The 21280-nt window shown below is 40.3% G+C and overlaps 1 protein-coding gene across 1 annotated transcript in view; it reads right to left on the reverse strand.

Annotated features, from left to right (window-relative positions):
* nell2a (neural EGFL like 2a) overlaps positions 1 to 21280 on the reverse strand; it is a 105580-nt gene that overhangs the window by 55794 nt on the left and 28506 nt on the right. The window contains exons 10-12 of the mRNA XM_028044393.1: positions 18041 to 18132; positions 15456 to 15561; positions 12774 to 12902 (exon numbers count right to left, since the gene is read on the reverse strand). Coding sequence (XP_027900194.1) covers positions 12774 to 12902; positions 15456 to 15561; positions 18041 to 18132 — 327 coding nt within the window. The remainder of the gene's footprint in view (positions 1 to 12773; positions 12903 to 15455; positions 15562 to 18040; positions 18133 to 21280) is intronic.

Consider the following 21280-nt stretch of genomic DNA (forward strand, 5'->3'; position numbering starts at 1 on the left):
ATAAAAACACGTGGAAATTTAAGGCAAAACTGAAAACCGATAAAGATCTCGATGACTGATCTAAACGCCTGGAGCGGCGGCTGGGCGCACATGCATTTAATGCTCGACTGCTATCATCCTAACAGTTCCTGTGTTGACATTTTATTATCCCCACTATTGCTCATTCAAGCGATCCTGCAACTGTATAAATAGGAGCTTGTAGCTTATCCCTCTTTGCATGCATGGCATGCGCGTTCTGTAGCAACCGTCCTCACTCGCCATGCCTGCAGTAACACCGAGGTCTGGGAGTAAGGAGATAACACTTCCGTTGCCTTTGGACGTCCCACAATGACACCGAAATCTGTGCCATTTCCACTGCCACCAGCATTCCTCCCTCTCGCTCTCTCTTTCCTTCCTTATCTGTTTTCTTTCCTTTTTTTCTTCTGGTAAATCCCTTCCTTTACCCGCTCACTTACTCAAGCAGATTGTTTTCCCCTAAATGCTGGAGGGACCGGGCCTGCCCAAATATTCCAATAATTCTCCCTCATGTCCACAGATTTAGGAGTCAGAGAAAAGAGCAGAGAGACAAAAGGCTGCCCCGACTGGCCAAACAATTTATCTCCACTGTTGGTCTTCTTTCCCTTTGGGTGTCTGAAAGGTGCCAGAGGACTGCCAGACTTTGCTTCTTTTTGTTTAGTCGGGGTGTAATTAGATCACACATAGAACTGCAACTGCCATTTTGGGAAATGCAGATATATTCAAAAATTTTATTGGCTTTAGAGAGAGACGTCTTTTTTTGCCCTCTTATTTCAGTCACAATGTAAAGTCAAGCAGAGCTATTAATTTCAGTGCTTGCAGTAAATCCCCTAAACCACTGCTTATAAAATTGTACTTTTTTTATACAAACTATGAGAGTATAAAGTGGAATCTGACAACTCTGCTTTATAGTGGAGTCTGACACATACATACTGTAGCTTCTGTATGTGTAAGTACTTCTTCTGTATGTGTAAATTCACAAAGGTTTGCAGAGTGCATTATTGCAAGTTTTACTGGAGGATGTGTCTTTTAAGCTGAGTTTAAAAACCACTAAATGCTGGACGGAAAATTAAATGACCCAGGGGCGGAGCTGTTTTAATCTTATAGGTCATGGTGTTTGACTGCTGTTATTTTTTTTTCTTCAAAAACGCTCAAACAGGTGTCTGTGTAAAAGAAATAAAGTAGCTCATAGTGTCTTTTTCTGAACAATCGCCAAAACACGAGCCAACAGGATTCTGGGACGGATGGACGGGAAACTTAGAAAATTGGATAAGGAATAAAGCCTGGATATACAAATAATTTTTTTAAATATTCTACTCCTTTTCCATGTTTAAACGTCAGACAATTCCAGCGCAACAGATTTAAATACACATGTTTTCAACTTGGCAACTGTGCACAGATGCTTAACATCGTGTTTGTTGGACCTGAGCAGCAGCCAATTGTGACAAAGGGAATCCCATTAAACAGAAACAAGAGCAGAGTGTGCAGTTTTCTACATAGCAGAGAAAAACACTGGGACTTTTGAAAACAGTTAAATGGCCTCCACCTGATACAGAACAATGAGGATTAAATATGGGAACGTTGACGTGGGAACGGGGTTGCGTTTGTTGGTTAAATTGCAACAAAGAGCTATTATCATACTTGTCAGAGTGTTTAAAGACACTCTATCCACATGCCAATCAATTTAAAAACACTCCTGAATATTTCATCGCTAACATCCACCAAATTTTTTAAAGCGTGTGCCAATGCATAACATCGCATCAGACCTCCACTTAGCAGGCTTCAATTTAAACCCAACTCAAACAAGACGGCCGGGGGAGGGAGGGTGGAAATCCAAAGGATCCCGACTGCCTTGTTTACGAGCAGCAGGCGCGAATGGGCTTTTGCTTTCCATCAGGCCACTCATTAATCTGGGAAATGTTTCAATCGATGGAGCATCATCATCCATCACTTGTCATTGTCTGACGCGGCCTGCTGGCTGGAGGCCTGAACAATCGGAAAGGACGAGCACAAACAACAATCAGAGCTCTTAGGAAGGCTGATGACGGCATCTCACTGAGGGGGGTTGCATGTGTAACGACATGTTTGCTTTCTTTCATCCGTCGCTGTGTTTTATTGTATTTTACTTATGGGCTTCTGTACTTGTTTGTGCTTTTATTGGGATGTTTGTCGTCACCTGCTGTAATTAACATACAGGGTAAGCATTCAGGAAACATCAAATGTCCTTTTTAATAGACTAAGACAATGCATTCCTCAATGTATGTTCCTAACTAGCTTTAAATATCATTACATAGTGTCAAGAAAATCCGAGCTCATCCCACTTCCCCATGCTGGAGATTTAAGTTTAACAGTAATAATAAATAAAGTTATCTTTAAAATGAATCACTCAAGTGACATCAAGGCCCAACAGTAGACTTAAGTGTCAATAAAATAAATCTAGTTGTGTGTGTTGTTTTTGTCTCATGCAAACTTTGCTTTAATTCAACTTTTTTCTATCTAATCATAAGAAATCATAGTCAGTCAGAGAGAGTCATTAAACAGGAAAAGCAGGTTTCCTGGAAAAAGAGGAAGTTTCCAGCCTGCAGATTTATAAAAATAGCTGAGACTATTTTAAAGCATGAAAGTTTTAAAAAATGAAATCTAAACATTTTGAGTAATTTGATAAGATTCAAAGTAAAATACTTATATTAATATTGGTTTACTTGTAATAATACTTACACTTATATTTGTGGGAACACTTACAAGAAAAACAAGTAACTAACTTTGGTATCAAATAATTAGAATCATGGATTATTCTTGGTTTCTTTTTAGAAAACATCTGTAATAACTCACATTGAGATTATAATAAGAGTAATTAATAAGTTATGGTTATAAAATTATAAATGAATGCTAAATCAGAGAAGCTAAAGAAAATAAATGTGATTTTGACATTGAACTTGAAATGGTGTAAAAGGTGTAACTGTAATTAAACATCACTGATATGTTGGAGGTAGATGGTAGGTGAAAGGTGAAAGGCTAAGGGAAAAAGGGGAACTAACAGGAGAGCAGAGATGATCAGCGCCTTATTTGGAAACAGGTTGTTGAACAACAGAAACTTTTCAGAGAAAAGGTCGTGCAGGCAAGGGACATAGGAGGTTGAGCAACCCTGAGACATTAGCCAATGCAAACGCACAAAAAGGGTGGATAAACCCTATAAAAGGTGGGTGCAAAAGAGGAACCTTTCATTGGATCCTCCGGGCAGCTTCGAGCCAAGATCGAGATGGACAAAGAACTCTGCAGCTGAAGAAGAGCCGGGGCCACGGAGCCGGAGACTGTCCTGCACATGGGGACCAACCGGTCAGGCCCACAACCTGTGGCTTCACATCGCACTTCTCTCATCAGCTGGGTTCAGACCCCAAAGACAAAGATGAAGACAAAGACAAAGGCAAAGACAAAGAAGAAGAACTGGTGCCTTTTTTCCTGCCAGCACCAAGTCCTGTGTGACCTCAGCATCCATGCAGAGAAGAAGCTCATCAGACCTACAGAGATCCCTGCCTTCATCGATCAACTTCCTCCTCCTGCTGCAGCACCTTCTTCATCATCAGGCCAGGTCTGGGGTTCGAAACGCCAAAGGTTCCCTTTTTTAGTTCTCAGTGTCAGCAGTAGGCAAAGATAGACTAGATGATTGATTTTACTTATTTGATTATTTCTGCTACTGAATTAAGCTGTACTGACCCTTGCAAAAATGCCTTACTAATAAAATATTTAGCATAAAGAAAATCTAAAAGATGTTGTGGACATTCAGTTAATGAGTCACCTTAAAGTTCTTTGATGGTTGTAAAATAGCTATGATGTTTGATTCTGGAGAGGAAAAAGTGGAAAATGTTTTTAGGTTGCTGGTAGCCCATATGTAAAACATCATCCTTGGGACTCGCCCGAGTCACTAAAACCTACCTGGTTCAATAACAAGAGCAAGTTGTAAAATAGAGAACGAGCGACCGTTAACAGGTGTGCTCTGTGAAACTAGTTGGCTGCAGGCTGCTCAGTCTGGCTAATTCACAGGGGGAAGAAGGGTGGGACACCTGGATGTAGGCCGTCAAAAATCAGGTGAATCGTTTCTCGAAACCAGCTTAAACAGAGTTTACTTCAGTTCTGGACAGGGTAAATCCCAGCAGATTTAGGAAACTCAATTAACCCGTTAGAAGGAGAGCTGGTAGCACATCTCCCCTCTCAGAAGAGGAAGTACGAGAGTGAGAGAGTAGAGAAAGGAGGGGGGGGGGGGGGGGGGGTGTCGCGCAACAACAATAGCCAGAACCTATATATTCATAAATTTACTTATTATATGGAGAACTAATCTTTCAATTGTGACCTTTGAGTTAATACTCTTTGTCCTTCTGCCCACCTCAGGAGGCCAGCTGGCTTTTATGAAGTATGAAAATGAAGTATCTTTCTCAAAATAAATGCCTCACTTTTCTAAGCAGAATTTGTGAACTTCTACCCTGTTTCTCTTAACCGCTTTGTTTAAATAAAACCACCAACGATATGGATACTGTGAATCGGCAGGCCAGGTTTAGTAAAGTAAAATTTCCTTGCTAGCCATTTTAGCTCCACAGTTAGAACAAATTCCAGTTCTGATTGGCTGATCGTTTATCCGTGACGGCTCCTCTCGCAGAAGCCTCACCTGTTGGAAAGCTATGTAACATTTGAGGCGACACAGACAGAACAACGCTCAGGAAAAGAAGCCGGCTCAGCCTGAGTAACACAGGGCTGATCGACCTTTGTGGACTGTGACTTAAGGTTTCCTTTATATTTATTTTTACAATTGTGATTTTCAGACTTAAAACTTCTGCACTTGGTGTATGTCATAGGTCTGGAAATCCAAACAGGTTCAAAAAGAGCGGTGCAACACAATACTAATACGACCAAAGTTAGGCGTCGTTCACTTTCCTCTTGCCAGACCTCTGAAACCAAAGTTGATGGATTATGCTAGCGGCTGTGAAACGTTGGGCCAGCCTTGTTTCTCTCTCATCTTTTCCTCTCTCAACTGGCAGGTCGGATCTCAAACAAAACCAACTATCAGTATCACTCAGAGAGAAACAGATGGGTGCATCTGAAGCTTTGGTCCTGCTGTGGTAAAAGTTTATTTCCAAAGCTAACCCCACATTCTCAAAGAGTAGAGGTCTACACATGGGTTGCAGGTGTTTATATTTAAACTAAATAAAGCTGAGCCAGAGCCTAACGCAAAAACAAATGATCCAGTGTACAAACAGAACCAGCCTTGTGGTATTTGTCGGACGCTGGTTATTTGCAGCAGACGACACCGTGCAGACGAAGGAAGGAAAGAGTGTTTTTGTTGGGTGACATTTAAGTTGGGTCACAGAGGTGAAAACCCAACCAGTCAGGCCTCTAGCAGGTGGGAAGCCCAGCGGCTCCAGACTCATCCTGGCAGTGATTGAGGTTTGCAGGGGGAACTGAGCGCTTCAGACGCTGCCAATTAACCTGCTGCCACCTTGTGACATTTAAAAGAAAACAGCAGCAATTGGACTTGTCTCTGCACATACACAAACAGACCCGCACACTGTGCACAAAGCAGTCAAGGCTTTCAGGTGATAACACAAACTCCCTGCCTCGCAGTTGTTATTGCTATTGAACTAGATATCTGGGTTTAGGTTTGTATTTATGACCTTTCCCATCGGAATGCCTAATTATTTGCACTCTCTACATCCTTATTTACGCTCATATAATTTAAAAAAAGTATTTTTATGTTTAAGCCGACACAGACGGAGCATATAGTTATGATAAGAGAAAGTAGAAGACTAGTGGTCGATCACCTTTCTCCGCTAGGACAGCTCAACCATAATCAGGTTAATCAGACTCACTGTAGTGGAAGAAGGATGCAAACTTAAGAAAAGTGAAATTGTACCAAAAAGTTCTTCATCACAGTCAGGATGAATACAGTTTTGCAACCAGCTTACTGAAGTTTCTGACTTTTTTCCCCCCCTCTAATAAACTAGCTTTTTTGTGCATTACAAAATCAGACATTTTACAACGCATACATGCATTTTTGTGACTTCAATTTCAATGTGTGGCACATTATGCTGCTTACACCGAATATCATGACTGTTTGCCTTGAAAAATACCCCACCCTAAATATGCTGTGCATCAAAATAATTCATTTTTATCCATTTTGCAGAGCATTGTATTCATATTTCATATTTCCTGCATGAGCGCAGTAAAAACAAGCGGGCACTTATGAGCATTTCTGACAGGGATACTCTAAAGTAGGGCATTTCGAAACCAAAACAACAATGGGAGATGTCTCCGCTCGCGGTCCTCAACAATGCGGAGATGAATAATGGTATTATCTCAACACGTTGAACCACACTGATGGTTCAATTTACAAACAATCACACAGTCTGTCACTTCTCTGCTGCTCGCTTCCCTGCCTAATTTTGTCCCAAACGCTCGCAGAATAAGCCTTCGGTCTAACTGCATCCTCAAAATGAAATGGTATGGAGCGGAAAAAGCGGGCTCTTTTTTGCAGTACGAGAACACAAACGTGCACCTGCACACACACACACACACGCACATGCACAGAGCTACACAAAGGCAGGGCCAGTATCCCCCTGAGTGTTCCCTACTGCTGTGTCTATGAAAAATTTACACAGAAGTGATCTCATCAGCTATTTTGAGCACATCTCTGACCCAGGAAGGTTTTAAAGAGATAGTATCTGTCTCGGCTTTCTGTGATGATTGTGTTCCCATCTGACGGAGTTGTGAGCGCGCGTGTTTGCGTGTGTACATAAAACACGATCATCCGGGTGCCTTCTTTGTCTTACTGCTCCGTAATATCTCTGCACCGCACCGTGCGATACTGATAATTGCCTCCGAGTTGGACCTTTCGGGCTCATCTCGCAGACATCGCCATCGCTGCAACTCCAGCATTGAAAGCAGACCATATTACTCATCTTTTTGTGTATCTCTTGCAGCCACAAAACAGTTTATCAATTACAGCAGAAGAAGCATTTTGCTCTTCCAAACTGCAGGATTCTCAATGATTTTGACAAGACACCTTTTATTCTCCTCACAGGACACACACACCCCATCATTGAGCAAGTGAGTTACAGAGAGAGACAAAAAAAAATCAATTGCTTTTGAAAGAACTCCATCAGCAAATTGAGTCAATTTCAGGATTCTCTGTGAAGTCTCTGATGCATAGCCTCACCACAAACACTGCAATCCAATTTTGTAGAGGCAGCCAGGCTTCTCTTGAGATGAATAGTCCGGATCTGAAGTGTTGATGTTGGAGGCACAGGTCTACTTGCTCGTACTTACTTTCCCACAGGTAATGAGACGGGCTCCTCCGTCCTTATTTCAACAACAAGGAACCACGGAAAAATGTTCAAGGAAAGGCAGGAATGAAAGGAAAAAGAAAACATGCACATTTTCTGAGGGCTTTCAGTGGATTTGGAGAGATCTACTGGGCATGTAACAAATGAGACTGCCTTTTCTGATACGACGTTCTCAAGCTAAGTTTATTTATATAGCACAAAACCCAGTTCACTCAAAATCCTTTTGATTCAACCCAATTTATTCCAATATAACTCAAATCAGGCAGAATCAAGTGATTGTATAAAAAAAGAAAACATTACTGAATCTTCACTTTACTACTCGCTTTCATCTGTAACAAGCCTTTAGCAACAAGAGAAGAAGAGCAAGTTCCCTTTAGCAGAAAGAAACCTCCAGATGAAGAAGACACAAACAAACACAGATACACTGAATCAGGTGTTTTTCAAACAAATACGGTGCTGTGAAAAGTCATTTACCTGCTTACAGATTTTTCTATTTTCACACGTATACATATTAATAGATAATTGAACAAATTTTGATATTGGACAAATTCACCCTGAATAAGTACAACAGATGAATGCACCTATTGGGGGGGGGGGAGCTATCCAAAACAGGTTAGTTCTTTGTGAAAAAAGTAATCTTCCCCTTGATGAATTAGTCAAGATTAACCAGTATTTGGACAGTATTTAAATGTTTTAGCCAGACTGAGGCCTGATTACTACCAGACCAGTAGAAAAAAGCACCAGATCCTGCCACAATCTAAAGAAATTCAAGAGCACAATAGAACCCATGTTTTAAAGGAGGTGGGAGATATTATGCAAAATCAACTTTTTGGAGCTTTATATCATGCTATAATGTTTTCCGTTATCAAAAACATCACTGGAGTGTTGCTTTGATACATTCATACATGTTCGAGGAATTCATTCAGGGATGCCTTAAAACCTGCTCATACAATGTGCTGCCTATTCCCCCAAAGCAGCTCCTTGGAGCTGCAGTCTCCAGCCGAGCTCCTCCAGACTAGCGGTAGCGACAATTAGCAATCACCTGGTGGAACTGCACATCTGCTGAGCTCCTAATACAAACTACAACAATCCTAAAATCGGTTGTAAACAGCATTGTGGCGAAGCACTGTTGTGATGATATGCTGAAGGGAGAGTGTTGGAAAGGACGTTCTTAAAAAGATTCGGCTATGATGCAAAGTCCAATTTCCTTTAAGTTCCTTTTGATATACCTAGCATTTTTATAACAACTAAAGGTTACAGAGTTACTTGATTGTGCTAAGAAATGGATTTATGTGCATGGAAAATACATAAAATAAAAATACATATTTTATGTATTTTCCTTGCACATAAATCCATTTCTTAGCACAATCAAGTAAATACATAACTCCCTCCCTTAACAACTCTCAGTCTGGAAAGTATTACAGAGCCAAGGCTTGAGACACCAGCTAACCACAGAGAGCATTAGAAGTCTGTCTTAGATCAGAACAGTCTCCTACTTAGATTTACATCCGGATTTTGATTAGCTCACTCTAAAACCTCATTCAGCTAAAAACCAACATATTAGCATCACAATATCTGATTGTCTGATCCCTTATTTTCAGAAATATTGTGTCAGTTTACAATAGGACACATAGATGTTACAATAACAATGTGTCATTTAATTAGCTCTACATTAAGGAAATGAAAAAATATGGAAATGAAAAAGGAAAGGAAAAAATATGGTATTTAATAATTTATCTTTTACGGTGCCACTAATGCCGAAATTAATAGCAAATAATAAAGACTTTGTGCTATTCTGATTTAGTAATGTAATTATATTAGTTGTGTTACCACCCCCAAGCCTCTAGAGGCGGTAGCAAGCCCGAAAAGATCCGACTAAGAAGCAGATTTAGAAGTATACAGAAAGCTACAGAATTTGTTAAAAACCGTGAGCTGCGCTGAAGTAAATAAAAGAGACAAGTTCAAAGACATGCCGAGAGTTCAACTTCTTCCTAAAGGTGAAGATATATCACAGATATCAAAAGAAAATAAAAACGGGAGATCGGGAATAATATAAGAAATAGCGCCCCCTTCACTTCCGGAGTGCAATGGTCCCATTTCCAAATAAGGTATGAGACTGACAGTGGTGCGTCCCCGCCTCTTTCTGTTTGCTGCAGCGAGGTCCTTCTCCCTTTACTCAAAGATCAGTAAACTTTAAATTACAATGAACATTTAACACTGGAACTGAAAGATATTTTAAATATCCAAAATAAATAAACAAAGCAACAGAAACAGCAGACAAAAATGAATTTATGAAATCTCTATAAACAAAATTAACCTTCAAAAAAAGGGATAGTTGAGACCAATGCACCAGACTGAAGACTTTTGTCTTCAAGTTTTTGGTAGAAAGAGAAAGAAAAGAGACAAGTGATAATAAATCAATTACTCAAATGAGTGAATAATTTCTATTTGCATGATTTGCTTATTGTGACAGATAAGAGAGATCTAAGTTGTTTTAGATGTTTTTCTGGGTTCTTCTTTCACCTCCTGAATGAGGCATCGATGACTCAGTAAGTCTGTTATTAGACTTACTGAGCTTTGCTCACCATGGCTTGTTGTCTTTGAAATAATTTCACACCCGTAGATGTCAACTGCATCCAGTTAACAAAACCATAAAAGTTGCCAAATGCAAAAAAGACACGGCTGCAGTCCACATATGCTGCTAAAAATTAATTCATATCTCTTTAGTCAGTCTGGGCTGACAAATGAACATGTAAAACAAATATATTTGTCTATATCTGAAAACCTGAATGACTTATAAAGAATGATGTATTGGACTAGCTCTTGTAATTAACATATCACATTTATCTCAAAGGAATACATACCTAATGGTAATATTAATTATCTTGACTCAGAGTAAACGATGTTTTCAGTGCGACCATGGCTACGCACTGTTACGATTAATTATGCGTTCATTTTCTGTCTGATTAAAACTCTAACACCTACAGATTTTCTTCCCGTACATTTACATCAGATAGTTTTGTGCCCAAGCAGATTCCCTAAAGCTAACCACCTGGGAAAATAGTCCCATCAGTAAAATAATGTGATTGGCTGAACGTCCGAACCACTGCATCTTAGGTTTAGCATCCGCACGATAGCAGCAAAATCCCTCTACGGCTTGATTAATGCACCAGCCTCTTCTTGATAGAGCTGACAGAGCAGATCCGACAGGGAGGGTCTGAAATGCTAACAAAATAGGCAGAGACGTTCGCCCGCTAACAGATGCTCCATAACAGCACACACCACGAAAAGAGAAGATCAAGCAGGCTGCGTATCGACAGGGCAGCTCTCAGGGTCAGGAGAGGAAGAATGAGAGTTACTTTGAAGAAGCCTCATTCGCTCATTAATGCTCGAGACACACAAGGATAGCAGCTACTACATTCTCTACTGCAGGAGAGCGTGGTGATAAAGTTATTATGTTTAATGATGTAGCGGGTAAGACTCAGCAAAGGCGACAGAGGAGGAATTCGGTTTTATGCACGAGTATTTGAACCCGCCATCAACAGCAAGTGACCTGTTCATTAAGGGGTATAGGAGGTGTTTTTTTTGTTATTATTATTATTTTCAGCTGGGTAATTTAAAAGGCAATCAGAGAAAAGTCTAATTTTTACAATACAAGGCTGCATATTCCTACCTTCTTCTTCTTCTCTTTTAGCTTTTCTTTCCAGGAGTCGTCACAGCAAATCATTTAGTCCTACGCCTTCCATACTCTCACACCAACTAACTTCATGTCCTCTTTCACCGCATCCATAAATCCATAAATCCATAAATCTCCTTTCTGGAGCTCCTGCCTGGTGGTTTCGACCTCTTCATCCTTCTGCTGATTTAATTAGAAGCTGTGTTTTCATTGACCATAGAACTGCGCAAATTGGAATTACAAATAACTGGTCCAAAAAGGATTTTGCGCACGGATGAGGTCATTTCTCAGCCATATTCAAATTTGAGTATTTCGCAAAACTGCAATGGAAACTCTTTTTTTCTTTTTTCCGCCAGTTTGTGTACAGCAGCAATGCACTTATACGTAGGCACTGGTTTCCGTGTACAATCGCTAACTTCAGTTTTCCCAAAAAGCTGCACAAGTAGCCGCTCCCAAGTATAAGGAGCTTGTCATTACAAAATGCCTGATCGAGGCGCTGCTGTCTCCTCTGATGACTGATAAAAACTCAGGTCAGCAGACTTCTTCACATTTGATTTTAATTGTGTTTCTTATTTAATGGGAACAGCACCATTTTCAAACTGTGTTTTGTCAATATTAGATCAAAAACGTTCTACACGCATTTGTAATGGAAATCCATCTACTGTTTCTTTCCTGAACATGTCCAAGTCATCTCACTCTGGCCTCTCTGACTTCATCTCCAAAACATCTACTGTGAGCTGTCCCTCTGATGTACCCGTTCCTCATCCTATCCATCCTCGTCACACTCCAGGAGAACTTCAACATCTTGACCTCTGCGACATTCAGCTCTGCCTCCTCCTTGGTACCGTCTCTGAACTTTACTGCATCATGGTCTCACTACTGTCTTCTACACCTTTCCTTACATTCTTGCCAATCCCCTTTCATCACACATCACACTTGACACATCTCTCCACCCACCCTAACGTACTTGCACACGCTTCTTCGCCTCTTTTCCACGCTTTCCATAACTTTGTATTGTTGGCCGTATAAGTACTTAAAGTCTTTTACATTCTTCAAGTACTTCATCTTCAAAACTGCTTCTTATGTACATTCTTTATATGACCAGCAAACAAATGCAGTAAACATGCACTACTGCTTATGCTGACAATGATGCGATCTCTGCAAGATGAAAAATAAGTGTCACAAATTAATATTTGTGACACATTATTGCTAGTGCAACAATGTGTTACTTGGAATGTGGAAAAGGGTAAAGACACCAAACCCATTACATTACAACTGCTTGAATCATTTTTCTTCCACCTCACAATTATACACTACTTTAAAAATAAAACGCAGCTAAGCTTTTGGCTCCAATATCAGGAATTGAGGAAAAGTTTTAGTGTCTTGAACACTTTGTAAGCCACAATACACACGTCCTCCTCACTAACTCACTTCAATTTTCCACCTTCTTATTTCAATGTCACCCACGCTGTTATATTTGTCTGCTGTCATGGATGATACACAGGGTTATCTTGAGCCAGGACTGCTCTGTAAATCTGGGTGTAAAAATAACATTAGTTTCACAATGCCACCTTCTTCCCAGAGGGCATTCTTTTCTTCTATTTTTTTTATTTTTATTCATACGACCTTTTCGAATGCGACTCACGCACATTAACACAAACCAGAAGAAAGAAAGCCCGAATGCCCTCTTGTGTAGGGCAAACTAACTTCGGCTTAAAGTCAGGGTGTTGTTATTCAGAGCCCCGTCGTACCTTCACAGTAGGCGTTATCATCGCGCAGTGGGCGGAAGCCGTCCTTACAGACGCAGCAGTCTCCTGCCTCCAGGTTCACGCAGTCGGAGTGCTCCATGCAGCCGTGGCCCTCTGAGCAGAAGTCATGACCTGCAGCAGGCGCGCATCCACAAAGGTTGAAACACACAGAGGAGACAGGAGTAGAGGGTGGAGGAAAGGTTTGGTTTCAGGATCATTTATACTTTGCTTCGTGGTGTTTCAACTGTTGAGTCTCTTACTGGCATATTTAGGCAAAAATACTAGTAGTTGCTCTAGACACTAAAGAAAATGTTAAAAATGTGTATTTTCTACATGTCAGTTTTCACCAGAAAAAGTAATCAATATTAAAGATTATATAAACCCTTAATATTTACATTTTACACTGATGTTATATCTCAATTGTTACCTAATTTTCTATTAGATAACAACACATTACCTAATAGAAAATGACTGATGATGGCACCTTTAGCAATATTTAGGCTATTTGTATTTTCATCTATAGCTTCCTCCATACTTAGTTGCAAACCTGGTAAAGAATTGTAAAAGCTACGTTTTAATGAAGCCGCTGCTGCCACAATGATGGTTTATACATCTGATCAGTGACGTTCGGTCAGGGGAGGCAGGTGAGGCAGAGCCTCACCTCTCATCATGGAAAAATAATATATAATGATAAAATAATTTATATTTCTATTTTCACCCTGTGGTTTGTACTCTAAAGTATCTATTTTTCATTTAGCTTAACCAATTCTAATTATTTTTTCTTCAAAATCGCTGAATTTCTGCATTTTCCCATTCAAATGCTGGGAAGCAAAGCCGGTGAGGCAGCAGCGAGCTGAGCCTCACCTGGGATTGATCAACCTCTCTCTAACTGCACTGGCTGCCACTCGATGAGAGCATCCTCCCCCTGTCTGTAGGTCGCCAATAAAATGGCTAAAAAAACATTTATTGTATGAACTGATTTTCCATAATTTAGCTTGTGTATACAATGTACAGTGTTTTTTGTCACCAACTGTGTGTGTGTAACGTGTTTCCTGTGCTGAGGAGCGATCAGAAACGGCAGAGAACAGAATCGAGGTGAGGCAGGCAGTTCTCTTGCCTCATGGCAGGGGGCGCTCATGATCCCAGACATTGTGACTCCACAACTGCAAAGTAAGGTAACAGCGAGCTAGCCATAGAGTCAAGTGCAGCGATATGTTTATAGTTTTCTCCTCTTACTACATCAATCACTTATTAATAATCGCAAAATAAACATTAAGCCTAAAACCATATTACTGCAATAGACTGAATGTTCTGCTCTTTGTGTGGGACATATTTAAGTGTTTTTTTTTTTTTTTTGTGGCGTTGTTGTCAGTTGCTATAGCAACGATTCTGCGCGTAGCTGCGCTGATACAGAGAGCGAGAAAGACGTGGCTTTGAGTTGTACTGTAACGATTTTTCCCTTTGCTGTGCAGCACAGCACGAAATTAATAATGTCTACATGTCCAAGTTTGATTGAGGTAACGGAATTATTCTACGGCTATGCATGACATGTATAAGAATAGTCTTTTTGCCCTCCAGCGTTGTCTACATGCGCGAAATTTTCTTATGTAAACAATAGCATGCAGGGGGTCTATATTTGTAAATCTGATTATGATTTAGTCAGTGCCTCACCAGGTATGAACCTCACCGAACGTCACTACATCTGACCAATAGCAGTCTTCTCTTATAACATTTTTTAAGGCTGCAGCATCCAGAGAGAGGAATCTCTGGACATTCCTGTTTGCAAACTCTCACTAAATTACCAAGAATCCTTGGACGCCTCTTATGACATCTTGATGTCTTTCAGCTCATTCCAAAGGTTTTCTGCAGGATTTACATCTGGGGTCTTTAAGGCCCCAGGACCCTAACCCTAATCCAAGGAGGATGGATTTTAATCTCTGTCATGTGGGTAGTCCAAAGATTTATTAACAAAAACTTTAGTTTAGAGGCTGAGTCTTTCACATTTCAAAGATCCCATGGTGCAATGCACTTTAACAAGCCTCTCAGGTTTGCTGGATGAGTTACAGCTTCATTGCATCAACAGGCATGAGGTAATTTTTGCCAAATGAAACTAGAACACAGCTTAATTGCAATTAAAGAGAGAACAATGTAGGTAACTCCACATTTTTGTGTTTATGATGGTGGCCAAAAAAATGCATTTTTGTCATCCCAAACAAACAGGGTAGTACACACATAGCTGCTATGGAGACTTTTTACCTCTCTTCCCAGCTCCTTGTACAGCATAATGTCATATTTGTACTAGAAGTAAACAGGAAGTTGTGGTTCACTGATTTAAAGTTGACTGACATATTGGAAAAGATTAAATGTGTGAACTCTAGCGTAATTGTCAGGGTGTATATACTATAATTGTGACTTTGATTTTTCTTATTTTCTGATATGGGAGTCTTTCCTTAATAAATAAATGTTCCCAAATTTTTTTTATGTAGGATTTTTTTAAAGGTGTTTCAATACATCTTTCCCAGGCATGCCTACAAATGTAGACGACACTTAACAATGAAACTCCTGGTCTATCTGGTTAGCATCACAGACACATCTGTAACACCTGGACATACTCTATAATGTGCAATGAGTGTTGCAGAATAATGGGCTGGCTAAAACATTTGCAGCATGACAAATCTTCAATACCTCTGCAGACTTTACAGCATCTGCTGCTCAAAGTGACTTGCTCCGACTCCGGGCAGCTGAGTTCAGGACAGGGATCGGTGGGGACGACTCGATGCATGCTTCGCTCCTGTGAAGGGCACATCAAAATTCCCATGAGCTACTTCTGGGGTGAACTCTGCTATCCTCCTTCATTTTCTCAGGTCCTAAGGATAATTATGTAGGTAATTATTCATCTATTGTGTTTCCTTTTCCAATGTTCCGCTCTCCCTCTTCCTCCTACGTTCATTACAGTCCAATTATGGATTGGCCTCTCAGAGATCTCCCCCTGCCACCCCCAAATCTATCTTTGGAGGTGAGAAAAAGAAATAGTGTGTCTTTATTAAAGGAAACAAATGGTGAATCAAACATTTGGATTAAGGCTGCATTTAGTCAGTGTGTGAAACTGATTAGAGGTTATCTTTTCCCCGCATGCCTGTAGCCAGCTTCCCTATTTGGACTCATTAAAATTCTGAGATAGCTAGGATGACAACAATCAAACATCTCACTCAAACAAACGTTTTGCTTCATCTTAAAATGGTCTCCTGGTAAAAGCTGATGTTTTATGAACTCATCTCATCGTAATCCTGTGTGAAATTCTGCTAAACTTTTCCTCAAAAAGCCTAAACAACAACAACAACAAAAAAGTTTCCTTGCTAGCGGTACTTCTCGCCAACCACCCTAAAAACCTCCGCCATCCTTTTCAGCCAGCAGGCAGACAGAAGATCAGAGGCATGACAAGCAGCTGTCAGGGGGAGCCTGGAGAAGTTTGCAGCGGTGGGCTGACTGACAGCCCTCCCCTTCCCCACTTCTTTGATCTGCCGGGGGGCTGCCAGTCATTTTTGCGGGGACTACAGATTGGCCAGGTGGGGTGCGAGCAAGCGAGCCAGACAGCTGTCTGGAACGGCTCATTCCAGCAGTTCATTGGATCCCAGGAATCAGTTGGTTTGTCATGGCGCAGACGGGTGATTAAAACTTCAGATCACTTTTCTGTGATTGATTGAGCCTGTCTGGTGAAATGCCATCAAGTGAAGTACTCCCAAAAGTGAGCAATGCACCCATCTGGTGCAGCAGGCGGACAAAAGTTAAACATTTTGAATAATTACTTAATAGAACTAATTTGAGTCAACATTGTGTCTGATGACTAGCTTTGGAAAATGGCTACAGTCGATGACAGATGCACCGCAGAGCAGCAGAGCTCAGCTGAGCCTCTTATCTACTGCAAGGCACAGCACTGCTGAAGTAGATATGTGAATTTGGAGCAATTTTTCATCACGGTAAAGGTAGGGGAGCTTCCAACACATATATGACAGACAATTTTTAAAAAACACACAAGGAATATGTGCAGTTGGGCTAAATTGCCTTGGTCTGATTATTTTCTAACACACTTGATTTTTAGTTGTTGTTTGATTCATTTGACGCTTATTTTGCAAACAGACTAAATGAAATGATGTTTTCTGCAATTGCTGCATGTTGGTTTCACATTACTTATCAGTCTGAAGAAAGTGGACCAATCATGTTGGGTTCCTTTTCTCCTTTTCTGCCAGTATCCAAGGAGATCCTCAGGGCTCCTAATATGGAGAACTAAAATTGTTCTTCATTTTTGACACAAATACCCTTTGTGATAAGTTATCGAACTTCAAATTTAAATTTTATTCAAATGAAACAATGATGTTGGCTTACATCAATGGTTCACTGAATTTTTTCCAGTTGACTTTGGATGTTCGCTTCAGCTTTGCCCAACTTAACGTTTTGCTAAATGCGTAGAAAAATGAAAAGATATTTCCAAAGGGTAAAAGTTACTAAAATTAAAATTATTCAAATGGCCAAAACTAAGATGGTAAAATCTTATAAGAATGTGGGAACTATTGTCAATATTGTACTTGATTTTTAGCATATTTTGGTGCAAAAGGGACCAGTTCTCCCTTGAAATCAATATTTTAATATTTATTAAGACTTTTACCTGGATTAATGAAGGATATAATAAAACTACTAACAGCAACGGAGGTATGTGTAAATGTGTTCAATATATAAACCAAACCAGTCATTTTAGATTTGTACTCTGCTTTTTTTGTTTTGTTTTGTTTTGTTTTACACAAGTGACCCAGTGTTCTGACTTCTTTCTTTGCTTTGTGTCTCTAGGAGCTAAATGCGGCTGAGTAAATGTTTCTGGTGTGTTCAAATGTAAAGATTCTGAGCAGTGAGGGGTTTAGAGGGATTCCACTTCACTTTAGAGTGAATGCTGATGTCTGTAGCTAAAGAAAGAAGATCACAGTTAAGTGAAGCAGCACATTGCAGTGCTTAGAAAAGGACAAAGAAGGCCAGCAAAATTAGCTGAAGCAGAAAAAGCAGCTTGGTAAGCCCGAATTTTGTAAAGCTAGACCACTTTAGATATCAAATAAGCATTTAATCAGACAGCATACTGTACACTGTGACACAGACATCAATAGTGTAAGAGCTACTACCTGAGTTATGGCCCAATTTTCTTTCAGGGGAGGATTTTGATTCAATTCTCTTCACTAAACCGGGTGCAGCGCGTGTTTCTGAGTGTATGTGCTGACTTGACTTACCCGACATTCAAACAGCAGGCACCTGCCAGAAGAGTCGCGCACAGCCTTCTGATCTCCCTCCACCAACTCTCTTCCACCGAACAAGCAGACAGCTGGTGGGAGAAACACACACACACACACCCCACCTGAAGAAGACGCACTTTATAAGTAAACAAAGACTTAAGAGCCCAACTTCACATTTTTTGATGCCATAGTTAAGATAACGATCTGCCTTTTTTCCTACGTACGGCATGTCAACAAGACGATGTGAGCTAGCACAAGATATTTCGTTACATTACCTAAGTTTTTTTTAGGTAAAGAACAGCTTGAATTATTCTGTGCAAGCATGTTTTCATTGCTTCATAGACCAGAGCAAACAAACCCCCCCCCCCCCCGAAAAAACAAAACTTTAAGACAATCTGAGCTCAACAGAAACAGCAAAGCTAGTTTCCCGCTAACCCCACAACTGGACAGGAACAGTCAAAATGGATAAATAAACAGCTTAAAGAATAAAATATGTGCCTTGTCTGTAAATAGCTTAAGGTAATGCTCCAACACATCCAACACATCCACTGGAACTAATACAGTCTATGCACCAAAAGACTGAAATATCTGAATTCATTTTGTTTTGTGTTAAATTAGCTGAGATGGGACAAAGTTCCCCAATTTAAAACTGAGGCCTGAGGTTGAATAACATTTTAATTGATAAAAAGTATTGTGTTTGTTCCTGGGGATTAACATGAATAAATCCCTAATCTGATTTTTGGTAAAATTCTAACTTATCGGTTTGGTGAACGAAACTACAAATAACAACTAGGGAAAAGTTAGGCTTTATTTTTTCTTACATTTTGCATTTCTCTCCAAATTTCCCAACACTGAAGCCAGAGCTGTTTAACATGGCTCACACATTCTGTTCTTATCATCAGAAGCTCCTTTATGCTTTTTAAAGCCTCAGGTAAATGAGAGTCAGACCAAATCAAGCATGTTAAACCCAATTAAGAACTGCGAGAGAAGAAGTGATGACATAGTTAATGTGTTGAGAGAGAAAGCACTTCCCGGCGCCGCCTTAACGAGAATCTGTTTTAAATAATGAAAGAGGCCGATGAGGGCGGGGGCGCTGCAAAACAACGACGTGGGTAGAAAGAGCCCCGGCTTGATGATGCGCTGGGGGTCAGACAGGTTCCGGTTGATGCGAGGGGCAGGGATGATTGACACCACCGGTCGGGTACCATCACGGAGCGGTGGACGGCTTCTCAAGCGCTGTGCTTGGCAGGCAATTGAAAAAGAAAAAAGACAAGCAAAGTGCAACCCTCTCCCCTGCTAGGCCGAGTAAAATGAGATAAGGCTTTAATTTGGAGGACGAATCATGTCTTTGTTGAGGAGAAATATGTGGCGCTGTTCTCTCAAAATCCGCAGCATGCCTCATCATTAGCTGCGTGGACCTGGTTGAGATAAGTGAGCTCAGGAGTGTTGGGTTTTAAGAGCAAAGTGTTTATGTTAGAGAAACCTTGCTGCAGACAGATTTAGGGTTAAAGTCTACCGTGCTGAAACCCCCCAAAATGATGCTGAGGCAAGATGCTCAGAAGCCGGGACTAATGGCTTCCTTTCTGACCTGAATCTGATCTTGTAGCGCTCTCGCAAAGGAAGCTGGAGAGCAGCAGCATAAGTGTGTGGGAGTTTGTGATAAGCGAGTTCTGAAATGAAGTCCACTTGAACGAGTAAAGTCAAATCCACAAAGGAATAGACACATTCTGCAACAGTATTTTCTTCTTTATGTCTGAAAGAATATTTCTGTGTGCAGAACCTGGAAATCCTTATCACACGCCATTTACATTAAATCTTGATCAACTAAGGATTCAGCAATCTGAGTGGTCTTTTTTCTCTTTTCACGTTTCACAAGGAAGTTTATTCTGAAAGAGAGAGTGTATTGGATGTTGCAGCACCTTGCCAGTCTATATCATATGACCTGCCCTGAATACTGTGCTCAGACAAATGAAAGCAGCTGAAATGCTAGTAGTTAAAATTTATGACGTTCAAAGCAAAGCGCTAAAAAATGAAACATTTTCTTTACATTTTGTCTTATATATAAATATGGTATTAAATATGTTGTGTTTATTGAAAACTGTAGCAGCCTACACCTTACAGACAGACATCTTCTGCTTTTGTCGGGAGGGGCAGTGTTTTCAAGTCGCCCTAGCCGGTTTAAGGTCACGACAGAGCATCTCAATAGGACTTACCCCAGCCTTTGACTAGCCCACTCCAAAACTTTCACTTTGTTCATTTTTTTTGTGTGTGTTTGTTATTTTTATTGATAATAATATTGATGTTTTGGATTATTGTCCTGCTTTATAACTTGAGTATGCTCAGACTTGTAGTCAAAAACTACCAGCCAGATTTTCTGATAAAAATCTAAATTTAAGGATCCATGAGAGACGGCAAAATGTTCAAGTCCTATTTTCCAAAACTTCTTGGAGATCAGCAACAACAGTGGGTTTCACCTTAGAATCCTTTGATGAATAACATTTTTGCACGTCTGCTTCGTGCTTTTGAATAATCAACACAAAACCGACCCTCTAGTGTTTTGTAGTGATTTTCTTTCGTGAGCTCCTGTAGTTGTCTGTGTGGTCTTGGAGTAATATTGGCAATGAGTAATGGCTGCCAAAGTGGTTTACTTTGTTCCAATCACTTAGAAATGGCTTTGTAATCCTTTCCCCACCGACAGATGTCAATGGCTTTGTTTCTCATCTGTTCACGGATTTCTTTACATCAGGACATTTGTTGCTTTCAGCCCAATCCGTGTCGTTCTGTTTAAGTGATGTCTTGTTCCTAAAGATCTGGCATCAGTCAAGGATTGAACTCAGCTTTCCAAGACAAAGGGGGAAAATCACTTTTTCAGACAGCCAGGTAGTTTCAGGTTGCTTTTTCACCATAACAAATGAGCTCATCATCTGAAAACTGCTTTTTGTTTTTTTTCTCTCAGGTTAACTTTGTTAGGTATTAAAATGTGTAAGGTGATTTTAAGGTGGATATAAAAAAGCAAACAGAACAAATACGACAGGGAGCAAATACTTCTTCACAGCACTACAAGGGTTTTCATTTAACAAACCCTGGAATAGGCAGAGTTAAGCTTGCCACTGGCATACAGGGTATCTAAAGGTTTGAGCAAGTCAAATTTAAGAAAAAAAAAACAAAACGTTTTTAATGCCATCATGAATCAAGTTTAAGACCATAAAAGAGTAAATATAGGTATATAGGTAATGG

This window comes from Xiphophorus couchianus, chromosome 2 (assembly GCF_001444195.1).
Source record: "Xiphophorus couchianus chromosome 2, X_couchianus-1.0, whole genome shotgun sequence".
In the NCBI taxonomy this organism is placed as follows: domain Eukaryota; kingdom Metazoa; phylum Chordata; class Actinopteri; order Cyprinodontiformes; family Poeciliidae; genus Xiphophorus; species Xiphophorus couchianus.